The following is a 12,999-nucleotide window of genomic DNA, read 5'->3' as shown; positions in this document are numbered from 1 at the left end:
TGTGCCAAAATACAACCAGACCTCAACAAAACACCAAAGTGTAGTTCATGTGGAAGGTAACATTCAGAAAACAGAAGCTGCCCATCGCATCATCACATCGTCTCCTCCTTCATAGGGTTGACTTTTGTGCAGAAGTGTGATTGGAACAGCCACATAAACACAGGAGGCCAAAGACTGGTGAACTGCTACAGATGTCTCACCACCCAAAGTCTTCTATTAGCTGCAAGGTATATCAGGAGTATCATGGAATTTTCAGGACTTCATTGAATGAACACACCATGCTCCATGGTAACCTAGAGTATCACTATTACAGCACAGGTGTCTGAGTTCAATTCTGATGCCAAGTGTAAGGAGTTTGTATGTTCCCCTCGTAACTACCTGGGTTCGCTCTCACAGTCCAAAGATGCACCAGTTAGTAGGTGAATTAGGTGGGTTGCTGGGCAGTGTGGTTCCTCGGGCCTGAAGAACCAGATCCACACAGTATCACAAAGTAATATGAATAATGTAATAAGTGTTCACTCCCTCCATCTCTGATCACTGTTCCAATGTGCCCATCAGCAATACACATCGCGATCCTCCAGAACCTTCTCCAACACACCGCAGAAACACAGTCTCCGCTATTTAGAGGGATAGTGGCAGTGGGTGCAAGGTGCTGTCAGAAACTGCAGGATCCCCACAGCAGACATCAACTTGGCAACGCGTATCACCATTTCTCCATGGTTGCTAGGTCTAAAACCAGGCACAAACTACGCCAACAGCGACTGCAGAAACTTCACCTTCTCTGGGACAGCAAAGCCCATGTGAGTGATCCTGAGTAAAAAGGTGCCTTTCCCAAGCTGCACACCTTACAGTGGTGTGATGGATGTATCAGCGACCATCTCATTGGTGCAGCCATTAATAGAAGGACTGACTCTGGGGTCTATAGCCCTGTCAGCACACAATCTCTCCACATGAAGCCTGTGCAAAATGTACTACAATAGCAAAGCTGCTAAACGTGTGCCAAGTGTTTGAAGCCACATTCCAGAGCTCCCCCTCATTGGGAGACAAATACAGGGCCAGCGCTCTGAGCCTTTACTGTAGTGTTGGAGAAGCTGGAACTCCTCGCTGCCTTTGGCTGGCCACTGTGACTGAAAGCAGACCAGGAGACTTTGTTCTGTGTCAAGTTAGGTATCACCAGCCAGGGTGCATCCTCCAGCTGGCTTTCAGAGATGTACCACTGCCTAGGCAGTTTGTGTGGCTCTCAGAGTAAGCTTGGTCAATTTCACTTTGGTGACTTGGGTGAAGAGTTGGAGAGATTCCAGTCAGGAAAATGCACTCTCAGAAAAGGAGGGGGGGGGGCTGAGATCTGCAAAGAACTTGCCTCAAAAACATTAGGCAGCCCTTCAAATAACTCATCAGAGATTTACTCATATGGTTTGTATAAAAGCAAACTACTGTGGACACAGGAAATCTGAAATAAAAGCAGAAAATGCTACAAATCTTCAACAAATTGGGCAGCATCAAATCATTCACTGGTCATAATCTTGAAACATTAACTACTTCTCTTTCCATAGGTGCTGCCTGACTTGCCAAATATTTCCAGTATTTCCCATTTGAAATTCTGAGAAGCCTGGTCCTAATTAAACTGGAAGCTGCTGATTATGCTGAGGAAGCAAAGAAGGATCTCCTTCCACTCCCCAGCAAAGTAAAAACAAGCAGAAGAATCAGACAACATACATCAAAGTTGCTGGTGAACGCAGCAGGCCAGGCAGCATCTCTAGGAAGAAGTACAGTCGACGTTTTGGGCGGAGACACTTCGTCAGGACTAACTGAAGGAACAGCTAGTAAGAGATTTGAAAGTGGGAGGAGGAGAGGGAGATCCAAAATGATAGGAGAAGACAGGAGGGGGAGGGATGGAGCCAAGAGCTGGACAGTAGATTGGCAAAGGGATATGAGAGGATCATGGAACAGGAGGCCCAGGGAGAAGGAAAAGGGTGGGGGGGGTACCCAGAGGATGGGCAAGGGGTATATTCAGAGGGACAGAGGGAAAAAAAGGAGAGAGAGAAAAAAAGAATGTGGGCATATAAGTAACGTTAGTCCTGACGAAGGGTGCATTCACCAGCAACTTTGATGTGTGTTGCTTGAATTTCCAGCATCTGCAGAATTCCTCATGTTTGCGAGAAGAATCAGACTCTAGTCTATGACCTGCTATCCTCAGTACGGGTTTTGTTTGTAGGATATAGTGATTTGTTCATTCTCTGTATTTCCTCTCCTTTCTCTGGGGCAATGGTTTGACCTCAGATGGGCGATTCTGCCAGTCCAGTTGTACTAAGGACCTCACAGGTAGCTGCAAGGAGAGAGACACGTGATGCCATGGGCTATTAAACCCAGAATCACTAACCTGACTCACAAACCTGGTGTGAAGGCCCAGAGATCAAAGGATTAAATGGTAGGAAACAACAAAAGGTGTGGAGTATAAACTAGCAACACGTCCAGGGTGAACACGGTGCAGTGAGTTACCTTGATCATGAGCCATTTTGTCTGATGACTCAGCTGATGGATCAGGGACACAAGAGAAAACATCAAAAGCAATTCAATTGAACCTGATGTTAAACACAAATTCAACCAGTCCACATCAAAGCAGCAAATTCAAGGGAGAGGGAAATTCGGTCACATGCACATCTACAGCCATTTCTCAGCAGTCTCACTCCATGTCAAAGTGACAACACACTCATGGCGTGATGCACAGGGATGATCACTGGCTTGCTCGTTCACCTCCTCTCTTCAGATGGTCAGAACGGGTGAAACTATTCTCTCGGCACCAGTGATGAAAGGAAATTTGACAAACCACAGAAATATACAGAGGCACGCGTTATCTGCAACTGCCCATGTTACAGAAATCCGGTCAACGTACAATAAAAGCAGCACTGCATTTATCTTAGAGATTGCATTGTACAATGTAAAAGGTGGGGATAGAAATTTTAAAGCATTTTATATAAATAGATCAATACGTCCTGCCATATCCCTAAAGATAAAAATCTTGATTATTGTAATGGTCAAGTAAGTCAGATTAAAAAAGTTGAGGTAGAAATAAGCAGTGGGTTTTCTGCCCTGCCCTAATTTAACTTGCATTCTCCCTTTACTAGCTACTGTGTATCCTTAGCAATTCCTGCCTGGCTGATGACCTCTCAGTCTGAAACACTGGCACCTGACTGAGCCCACAGCTGTCACATGCAGACTACGCTCTTCGAAGGGGAGGACTAGAAGTTCAGTCAGGATTCCTCTCCCCTTTGAAGGGCTGAAAGGAAAAGGAGGTAGGAAGGAAGACTGCCCTTATAGGTTGAGCTAGTGAGGGCTTTTCTCTTTGGAGTGAAGGAGGATGAGAGGCGATTTGATAAATGTGTACAAGATAAGAGGCATAGATTCAGTGGATAGCCAGAGGACTTTTTGCCAAGGTAGAAATGGCTAATATAAAGGGGCGTAACTTTAAGATGATTAGAGTAAAGGAGAGATGTCAGAGGCAGGAGTTTTACACACAGAGTGGTGAGTGTGTGGAACGCCCTACCAGGGTTGGTGGTAGAAGCGGATACATTAAGCCCATTCAAGAAACTCTTAAGATATGCACATGGATGATAGAAAAATAGAGGGCTATGTAGAGGGAAGGCTTAGACTGATCGTAGAGTAGATTAAGAGGTTGGCACAACACTGTGAGCGGAAGGGCTATAGAGCTCTATGTTCTATACCTGAAGTTAATGTGGTGTGAGTGTGTGCACAGCTGAGCAGGGTGGGAGATGTCTGGTTTCTGAATCACATTGTACCTTTCTTCCTCAGTGTGACCCTTGCACGTGACATTGTAAATGCTCACAGCCATGCCTCACCTTTAGGTGTGCGGAACTGGACGAAGTCCGACAAAGGGCCCATGCCTTTGGAATTACGGGCCTGGATTTTGAAGTAGTACGTGGTATCAAGCGTAAGGTCCTGGATCTGGTGAGTGAGCCTGTCTCCGACCACTGGCTCTATTACCCAGTCGTGGATCTCTGCTTTTATGTCTGTGCTGTAATAAATGATGTAACCTATGCACAGAAACAGACAGACACGTGAAATAAACCTGGCACCCACAAACTCCACTCTCGCTTAGAATAAACTATCTCCATCAAACAGCCATGTGTCATTCTCACATAACCACCCAAATTTACTTCCATTTACTTGCACATTATTTATTTAATATACAGTACTATGCAAAAGTCTTAGGCACTTATATATAGCTAGGATGCCTAAGACTTTGCTCAGTACTGTATTTGTCAACATGGAGCAGGGAGCAAGTTTCTAAGTGCTGTGGGACAAGGGGCAGAGGAGTGCCAGGGGCTGGGAGTGGCACAGGTGCAGACACATCCAGCCCTGAGATACGAGACAAGGTCATTTGTTTCCAAACAAATGGTTAATTGATCATTACAGAATGTCTTTCTGGTGCTTCCCACTCCCTCTCCCCTCTCTTCCCCTTTTCCCAACTATGCTTCCCCGCTCCCTGCCTCCTCCGTCCCACTCAGTCCACAACAGAGGCCCATATCAGAATCAGGTTTATCATCACTCATATGTGTCATGCAATTGTTTTTTTTTGTGACAACAGTACATAAAATTACTACATTGTTGGGCAAAAGTCTTAGGTACCCTAACAATACATATACATATTGTGCCTAAGACCTCTGCACACTACTGTATTTAATTCTCTCTCTCTCTGTAGAATCTCCACTGTTTGCATCGTGGGGCAATTAACTTCACACCATCGTAAATGTTTCTTCTCCAGGCAGTTAATACTCTAGCTAGCCACCTCAAACCCCTGTATCTATTACCCACGTCATTGCACTGCACTTAAGCACATCAAATCACTTTTTATAATGCTGATAAATAAATGCTGCTATGTATTTATTCACATTTTCCGTATCTGTTTCAACCTATGACTTCATAATTCATTTTATAATTGTTGAAGGTTGGCATCTTTTGCTGTATGTCACTCCAACACACCACAGCAAATTCCTACTACATGTAAATGTATGCAATGACTAAAGCTTGGATGAGTGGAGCTTGCTGACCGCACCACACACTCCACTCACAGCTCTCCTTATTACCAAATCCCTTCCCCCCAGTTCCCTTCTACTAATGAACGCTTGGTTTACGATGAGTTAAACTACAGAGATTGCTCAGCTTCACTGAGATTCCTGCCTCAGAACCACTGGCCCCCAACTTATTGGCAGCATCTATCCTTCCACCCTCTGCCGCTATGATCTTGTGGCCTGGAATGGTCGTGCAGCCAGCCTCACTGGAACTCCACCGCCTGTGTCCTGAGCATCAGCATGTCCTTCCCAACAACTGAGGCCCATTTCAACTCCTTCATTCAGTCCTTCCCTTTAGTTGGTCCTACAAGTTTCCCTGAACTCTCCAACCAGCTTCTGCCCTCTGCTCCCCCATCCCCACACAATCCCAAACAATGGCAGGGCCACACAATCCACATGCTCAGCCCAAAGGTACTTCTCTGTTCAGCTCCTGTTTTTGCCCAGTGCCCGCTTTCATGAAACAACAGCAAGACTTCACAGGAATATGAAATGCTCCTTTCAAGTCAGATAATTCATGCTTTACCAGTTTAACCTCAGTGGGAGCTGCGGTTACAGAAATGTTGAGGGGGAGTTAGGGCCCCATTCTTCCTGATGGATCCAATGAAATGTCATTTATCCAAACTTCTAAATACTCAGAGAAGCCCAGTTCATCCCAACATTTCCTTTCGTAAACTGTTCCTTTTGATCACACTGTAGTGAAAGGTGAACACTGGCCACTCTGCCCTCAGTCTCCACAGCCTGTGGTAACCCCGCCCCAGCAGCTCATGCAGGTTTCCCAGTACCTGTTATCTTCCCATTGGCTTCTGCTGGTGGCTGCCAGTTCACGATGATGGTTCTGGGCTTGCCTTCCTTGCTGACCACAGTTAGATCCTTGGGAGGAGATGTTGGCACTGAGATAAACAGGGAAACGTGAGGAAGGGCCTAACACTGAACCAGGTATTCAAAGCATGGATTAATGAACCGGAGAAGCTGAGTTAAATCCCATATTGACAGTGTGAGAACTTGGAAAACAATACAGGTGACATCAGAATCAAAATCAGGTTTATTATCACTGATATATTCAATGAAACGTGTTGCTTTACGGCAGCACTGACAGTGCCAGACATAAAAGCTACAACAATAAATAGCAATGGATGATATTAAAAGTGACATATGGCCTCCTGTACTGTCATGATCAGGCCACTTTCAGGTTGGAAAAGCAACAACTCTCTCAGTGCAGCCTCCGATATGATGGCATTAACATTAATTTTTCCAACTTATGGAAATTTTCCCCCTCCTCTCTTCTTCAATTCTCCACTCTGGCTCCCTTCTTATTTCTTCTCCTCACCTGCCTATCACCTCTTTCTACCCCACAGAACCATAGAGCATTACAGCACAGAAACAGGCCTTCTGGCCCTTCTTGGCTGTGCCGAATCATTTTTCTGCTTAGTTCCACTGACCTGCACCTGACCTTATCCCTCCATACACCTCTCATCCATGTACCTGTCCAAGTTTTTCTTAAATGTTAAAAGTGAGCCCGCATTTACCACTTCATCTGGCAGCTCATTCCACACTCCCACCACTCTCTGTGTGAAGAAGCTCCCTCCCAATGTTCCCTTTAAACTTTTCCCCCCTCACCCTTAACCTATGCCCTCTGGTTTTTTTCTCCCCCAGCCTCAGTGGAAAAAGCCCACTTGCATTCACTCTATCTATACCCATCATAATTTTATATACCTCTATCAAATCTCCCCTCATTCTTCTATGCTCCAGGGAATAAAGTCCTAACCTATTCAACCTTTCTCTGTAACTGAGTTTCTCAAGTCCCGGCAACATCCTTGTAAACCTTCTCTGCACTCTTTCAACCTTATTTATATCCTTCCTGTAATTTGGTGACCAAAACTGCACACAATACTCCAAATTTGGCCTCACCAATGCCTTATACAACCTCACCACAACATTCCAACTCTTATTCTCAATTCTTTGATTTGTAAAGACCAATGTACCAAAAGAATAAACCAGGGAAGGTAGTGCACCCGTAGCTGACAAGGGAAATTTGGGATAGTATCAATTCCAAAGAAGAAACATATAAATTAGCCAGAAAAAGCGGCTCATCTGAGGACTGAGAGAAATTCAGAGACAGCAGAGGAGGACAAAGGGCTTAATTAGGAAAAGGAAAAAAGATTTTGAGAGAAAACTGGCAGGGAACATAAAAACTGACTGTAAAAGCTTTTAGAGATATGTGAAAAGAAAAAGATTGGTTAAGACAAATGTAGGTCCCTTACAGTCAGAAACAGGTGAATTGATCATGGGGAACAAGGACATGGCAGACCAATTGAATAATACTTTGGTTTTGTCTTCACTAAGGAGGACATAATTAATCTTCTGGAAATAGTAGGGGACTGAGGGTCTAGTGAGATGGAGGAACTGAGGGAAATACATGTTAGTAGGGAAGTGGTGTTAGGTAAATTGAAGGGATTAAAGGCAGATAAATCCCCAGGGCCAGATGGTCTGCATCCCAGAGTGCTTAGGGAAGTAGCCCAAGAAATAGTGGATGCATTAGTGACAATTTTTCAAAACTCTTTAGATTCTGGACTAGTTCCTGAGGACTGGAGGGTGGCTAATGTAACCTCACTTTTTAAAAAAGGAGGGAGAGAGAAACTGGGGTATTATAGATCGGTTAGCCTAACATTGGTGGTGTGGAAAATGCTAGAGTCAGTTATCAAAGATGTGATAACAGCACATTTGGAAAGCGGTGAAATCATCGGACAAAGTCAGCATGGATTTGTGAATGGAAAATCATGTCTGACGAATCTCATAGAATTTTTTGAGGATGTAACTAGTAGAGTGGATAGGGGAGAACCAGTGGATGTGGTATATTTGGATTTTCAAAAGGCTTTTGACAAGGTCCCACACAGGAGATTAGTGTGCAAACTTAAAGCACATGGTATTGGGGGTATGGTATTGATGTGGATAGAGAATTGGTTGGCAGACAGGAAGCAAAGAGTGGGAATAAACGGGACCTTTTCAGAATGGCAGGCAGTGACTAGTGGGGTACCGCAAGGTTCAGTGCTGGGACCCCAGTTGTTTACAATATATATTAATGACTTAGATGAGGGAATTAAATGCAGCATCTCCAAGTTTGCGGATGACACGAAGCTGGGCGGCAGTGTTAGCTGTGAGGAGGATGCTAAGAGGATGCAGGGTGACTTGGATAGGTTAGGTGAGTGGGCAAATTCATGGCAGATGCAATTTAATATGGATAAATGTCAGGTTATCCACTTTGGTGGCAAAAACAGGAAAACAGATTATTATCTGAATGGTGGCTGATTAGGAAAAGGGGAGGTGCAACGAGACCTGGGTGTCATTGTACACCAGTCATTGAAAGTGGGCATGCAGGTACAGCAGGCAGTGAAAAAGGCGAATGGTATGCTGGCATTCATAGCAAGAGGATTCGAGTACAGGAGCAGGGAGGTACTACTGCAGTTGTACAAGGCCTTGGTGAGACCACACCTGGAGTATTATGTGCAGTTTTGGTCCCCTAATCTGAGGAAAGACATTCTTGCCATAGAGGGAGTACAAAGAAGGTTCACCAGATTGATTCCTGGGATGGCAGGACTTTCATATGAAGAAAGACTGGATGAACTGGGCTTGTACTCGTTGGAATTTAGAAGATTGAGGGGGGATCTGATTGAAACGTATAAAATCCTAAAGGGATTGGACAGGCTAGATGCAGAAAGATTGTTCCCGATGTTGGGGAAGTCCAGAACGAGGGGTAACAGTTTGAGGATAAAGGGGAAGCCTTTTAGGACCGAGATGAGGAAAGACTTCTTCACACAGAGAATGGTGAATCTGTGGAATTCTCTGCCACAGGAAACAGTTGAGGCCAGTTCATTGACTATATTTAAGAGGGAGTTAGATATGGCCCTTGTGGCTAAAGGGATCAGGGGGTATGGAGAGAAGGCAGGTACAGGGTTCTGAGTTGGATGATCAGCCATGATCAAACTGAATGGCGGTGCAGGCTCGAAGGGCTGAATGGCCTACTCCTGCACCTATTTTCTATGTTTCAAAAAAAGAAGCTCTCTTTACGACCCTATCTACCTGTGACGCCACTTTTAGGGAATTTTATATCTGTATTCACAGATCCCTCTGTTCTACTGCACTCCTCAGTGCCTTACCATTTACCTTGTATGTTCTACCTTGGTTTGTCCTTCCAAAGTGCAATGCTTCACACTGAGGACTGAGGAACAGCTTCTATCCCAGAGCTGTGGCCTCCATCACACCACTCCCACAGAACAATGACTGAAACTGTGAGCACACACATGCACACACAAGGACCCAAATACTTGCACTAACGGCACTTTGTGCATCACTGTGATATTCTGGTGCTGCTGCAGCTTATTTTCTGCTACTCATCTATTTAATACTGTTTTTCTATTACTGTCTTGTTTTTATCTACTGCTTCATTTAATTGCCTGAGAGGAAGCCAAACAGAGTTTCATTGTACCCATGTATAATGATAGTAAAGATCATTCAATTCAATTCAAATTCAAATTGTCTGTATTAAACTCCATCTGCTATTTTTCAGCCCATTTTTCCAGCTGGTCCAAATCCCTCTGCAAGCTTTGGAAACCTTCCTCACTGTCCACTACACCTCCAATCTTTGTATCATCAGCAAATTTGCTGATCCAATTTACCACATTATCATCCAGATCATTGATATGGATGATAAATAACAAATGACCCAGCACTGATCCCTGTGGCACACCACTAGTCACAGGCCTCCATTCAGAGAAGCAATCCTCCACTAACACTCTCTGGCTTCTTCCATTGAGCCAATGTCCAATCCAATTTACCACCTCTCCATGTATACCCAGCGACTGAATTTTCCTAACTAACCTCCCATGCGGGACCTTGTCAAAGGCCTTACTGAAGTCCATGTAGACAACATCCACTGCCTTCCCTTCATCCACTTTCCTGGTAACCTCCTCAAAAAACATGACCTACCACACACAGCCATGTTGACTCTCCCTAATAAGTCCCTGTCTATCCAAATACTTGTATATCCTACCTCTTAGTACTCCTTCCAATAATTTAGCTACCACCGATGTCAAACTTACTGGTCTATAAATTCCCGGATTACTTTTAGAGCCTTTCCCCCCAACTCCTGGTTGCTCTCCTCCTTCCCATTCTCCCATGGTCCACTCTCCACTCCACTTCTTCTCCAGCCCTTCACCTTTTCCACCTATCACCTCCCAGCTTTGTACTTCACGCCTCCCCCACCTGCCTGGTTTCACCTATCACCTTCTAGCCTGTCCTCCATTCCCTCTTCTCACCTTCTTATTCCGCTTCTTCCCCTTCCCTTTCCAGTCCTGAAACTTGCTTATTCATTCCCATAGATGCTGCCTGACCTGTTGAGTTCCTCTATCCATCAAGGACTTATATACAGAGAGGTGCTGGAAAAGGGCCAGTAAAATTCTGAAGGATCCAATCCATCCTGCTCATGGACTGTCTGCCCCAATCTCATCAGGGAGAAGGCGACATAGCATCCATGCCAGGACCGCCAGACTTAAAAACAGTTAGTATCCTCAAGCAGTGAAGCTGATCAACACTTCCACCCACTAACCCACCCCTGAAAACCCCCCACCACCACTACTTTATCATTTCTTGTCAGAGTCAACTTACATACGGACATTCCTTTGCCAAGCATCACTTTATGGACATGCAATCAATGTTTATAAGCAATGTATACAGTATAAGCACCTTATGTATTTATATTTATTGTGTTTTTTTATTATTGTGCCCTTTATCTTAATGTGTTTTTTTTCCTGAAACAGATCCAGAGAAACAATAATTTCATTCTCCTTTACACTTGTGTACTGGAAATAACATTAAATAATCTTGAATCTTGAATTTTGAGTGTATGTCCTCATAGGATCAGTCTTCATTTGAGAGTCTGGGGTGTAAGCAAGATATTTGCCTGCCTCCTCACAGCCACTGAACTAGTTAATCAAGAGCAGAAAGCTTAGCTGATAAACCTGAGTCAGACAGACCCAGGGACCTTTATTTTCCTGAAACCAGTTGGTCTTCCAGTGCAGTGAGAAGTCTGTAAGGGAATGCTGCTGGCTGCTGGCTGCTGTTGTCTGGGTTACGATCAAGGGAGAGACTGCTGTCACTGGACATGTATGGCTGAATCCTGGCTAACAGTCTCTAATGTGCTTGATTGGGTGTATAGTTCAGAGGCCATATGAGTGGCATTGGTGCTTTGCATTAGGATGTTGGTTTAATGACAATGATTATAAATGTAGGCATGTACTGACTACTTTGAACAAAAACACTGATGATCGGAAGTACTCAGTGCGTGAGGCAGTGTATGAGGAGTCAGCATTTCTTTTTGAGAGCCGGCGTCAGGACTGAGATGGGAAAGGAAGAATTATCGGTGTACAGCAGTACAGGGGAAGGATAGGGCCAATGCTGGAGGTGAGAGGTGGAACCAGATGGGAAGGGGAAAATAGGCAGGTTGGGAAAGGGATGGCTAGATGAACAAGGGGAGAAGAAAACTGAATGATTAACTGGGCTTGCATAGGAGAGGAGCACTGGGGACCACGAATGACTGGAACTGTAAACTTACTGTTCACAGTGTTTCACTGTAAGGTAACTGAGTGTTTAGCTTCTCTGTAGCAATAAGGAAGGTCAAGGACAGGCAGGTTGGTGAGGGAGTGGAAAGGAGGGATAAAAAGACATTCGACAGGAAGATCAAGATGACCACTGCAGACACATGTACGGGCTCCACGAAGCAGATGTGTCATCCAGTTCTCTATAGACTCTTCAGATCACATAATATTTTCTGTAGATATTTTCATGCATTTTGTTGAAATAATTCTCCTATGATCACAAACTGATCGGTCTGGAAACAAAGAATGAATGCATTGATAATTTATTCCGGACCTACCAGTTTCAAATGTTGTTCCATGTGCTGTCATGCTCCAGGTACTTGACCTCCGACCCTTTGTGACCTTCACAGAGAATTCGTAGAGTGTGTTTGGTTTCAGCCCTGAGACAATATAACTCAACGTAGTGGTGTCTGCAGTCTAAGAAGGGAATAGATTTACACTGTATCAGAGTCAGTGAAAGCAGGCTCATTTAGCGCACACTGAGCCAGCACAGGAGCTGCTGTACTCTGATACACACTGAATCACGTCTATTATCACTGTCTTACATAATGTGAAATTAGCTGTTTTGTAACAGCAACATAGCGCAATAGCATAAAAATGGCAGCACTGTGGTGCAGTGGTTAGTGTAACACTTTATAGCGCAGCGATCAGGGTCAAATTCCCACCGCTGTCTGTAAATCCTAGGATAAACAAGTAGTGCAAAAAAAGGAATAACGAGCTAGAGTTCATCCCCAGCGCACCCAGCCTCCTTTAACCACAAGAAAGAGACAGTGTAGAAGGCACAAAGGCAGGCAAAGGCTCACCTTGTACTTGGTGTTGGCAGGGTAGTTGGTTTTCCAGTGCACTGTGTAATATCGCGCGTCAGTGATCTTCTGGTTCTTGGGCAGCGAGCTGTCAGCCCAGGTCACTCGGATGGTGTCGTGGGTGAGCACAGTGGCCTGCACTCCAACAGGGGGCATCATGGGGCTGGGGTCTGGTACTGGAGTGTATGGATTATCGAAAAGATCAATTAAATAAACTTCTGAAGGGTCAAAAGGGTCTGAGGGATAAATTAAACAGGCAAAATGTTTGTGAAACAGATAAATGATAAACCATGCAAGGGCAGGGGAAAGTAACGAAAGACAGTGATTCCATGAGAGCAGTGCAGCAGGAAGGCATGAAATAGAGGAGAAACAAAGAAAGAAACTGAGGTTACTAATTAGAGCAAGAGTTCAATACACCAACATTACAAATGTGTTTATCTGTCAACGTGACCAGAC

General features: G+C 44.5%; 1 protein-coding gene across 3 annotated transcripts in view; it reads right to left on the bottom strand.

Moving 5' to 3' along the window:
• The window catches only part of LOC140211906 (neogenin-like), a 343,448-nt gene that overhangs the window by 84,414 nt on the left and 246,035 nt on the right, over positions 1-12,999 (bottom strand). For all 3 annotated transcript variants that reach the window (XM_072282103.1, XM_072282104.1, XM_072282105.1), the window contains 4 exons: positions 12,544-12,719; positions 12,019-12,157; positions 5,873-5,980; positions 3,858-4,052 (listed from right to left, as the gene is read on the bottom strand). In XM_072282103.1, coding sequence (XP_072138204.1) covers positions 3,858-4,052; positions 5,873-5,980; positions 12,019-12,157; positions 12,544-12,719 — 618 coding nt within the window. The remainder of the gene's footprint in view (positions 1-3,857; positions 4,053-5,872; positions 5,981-12,018; positions 12,158-12,543; positions 12,720-12,999) is intronic.

This window comes from Mobula birostris, chromosome 18 (assembly GCF_030028105.1).
Source record: "Mobula birostris isolate sMobBir1 chromosome 18, sMobBir1.hap1, whole genome shotgun sequence".
Lineage (NCBI taxonomy): Eukaryota > Metazoa > Chordata > Chondrichthyes > Myliobatiformes > Myliobatidae > Mobula > Mobula birostris.
Note: the sequence above shows the minus strand (reverse complement) of the source record. Positions and strands in the feature narration are given on the sequence as shown.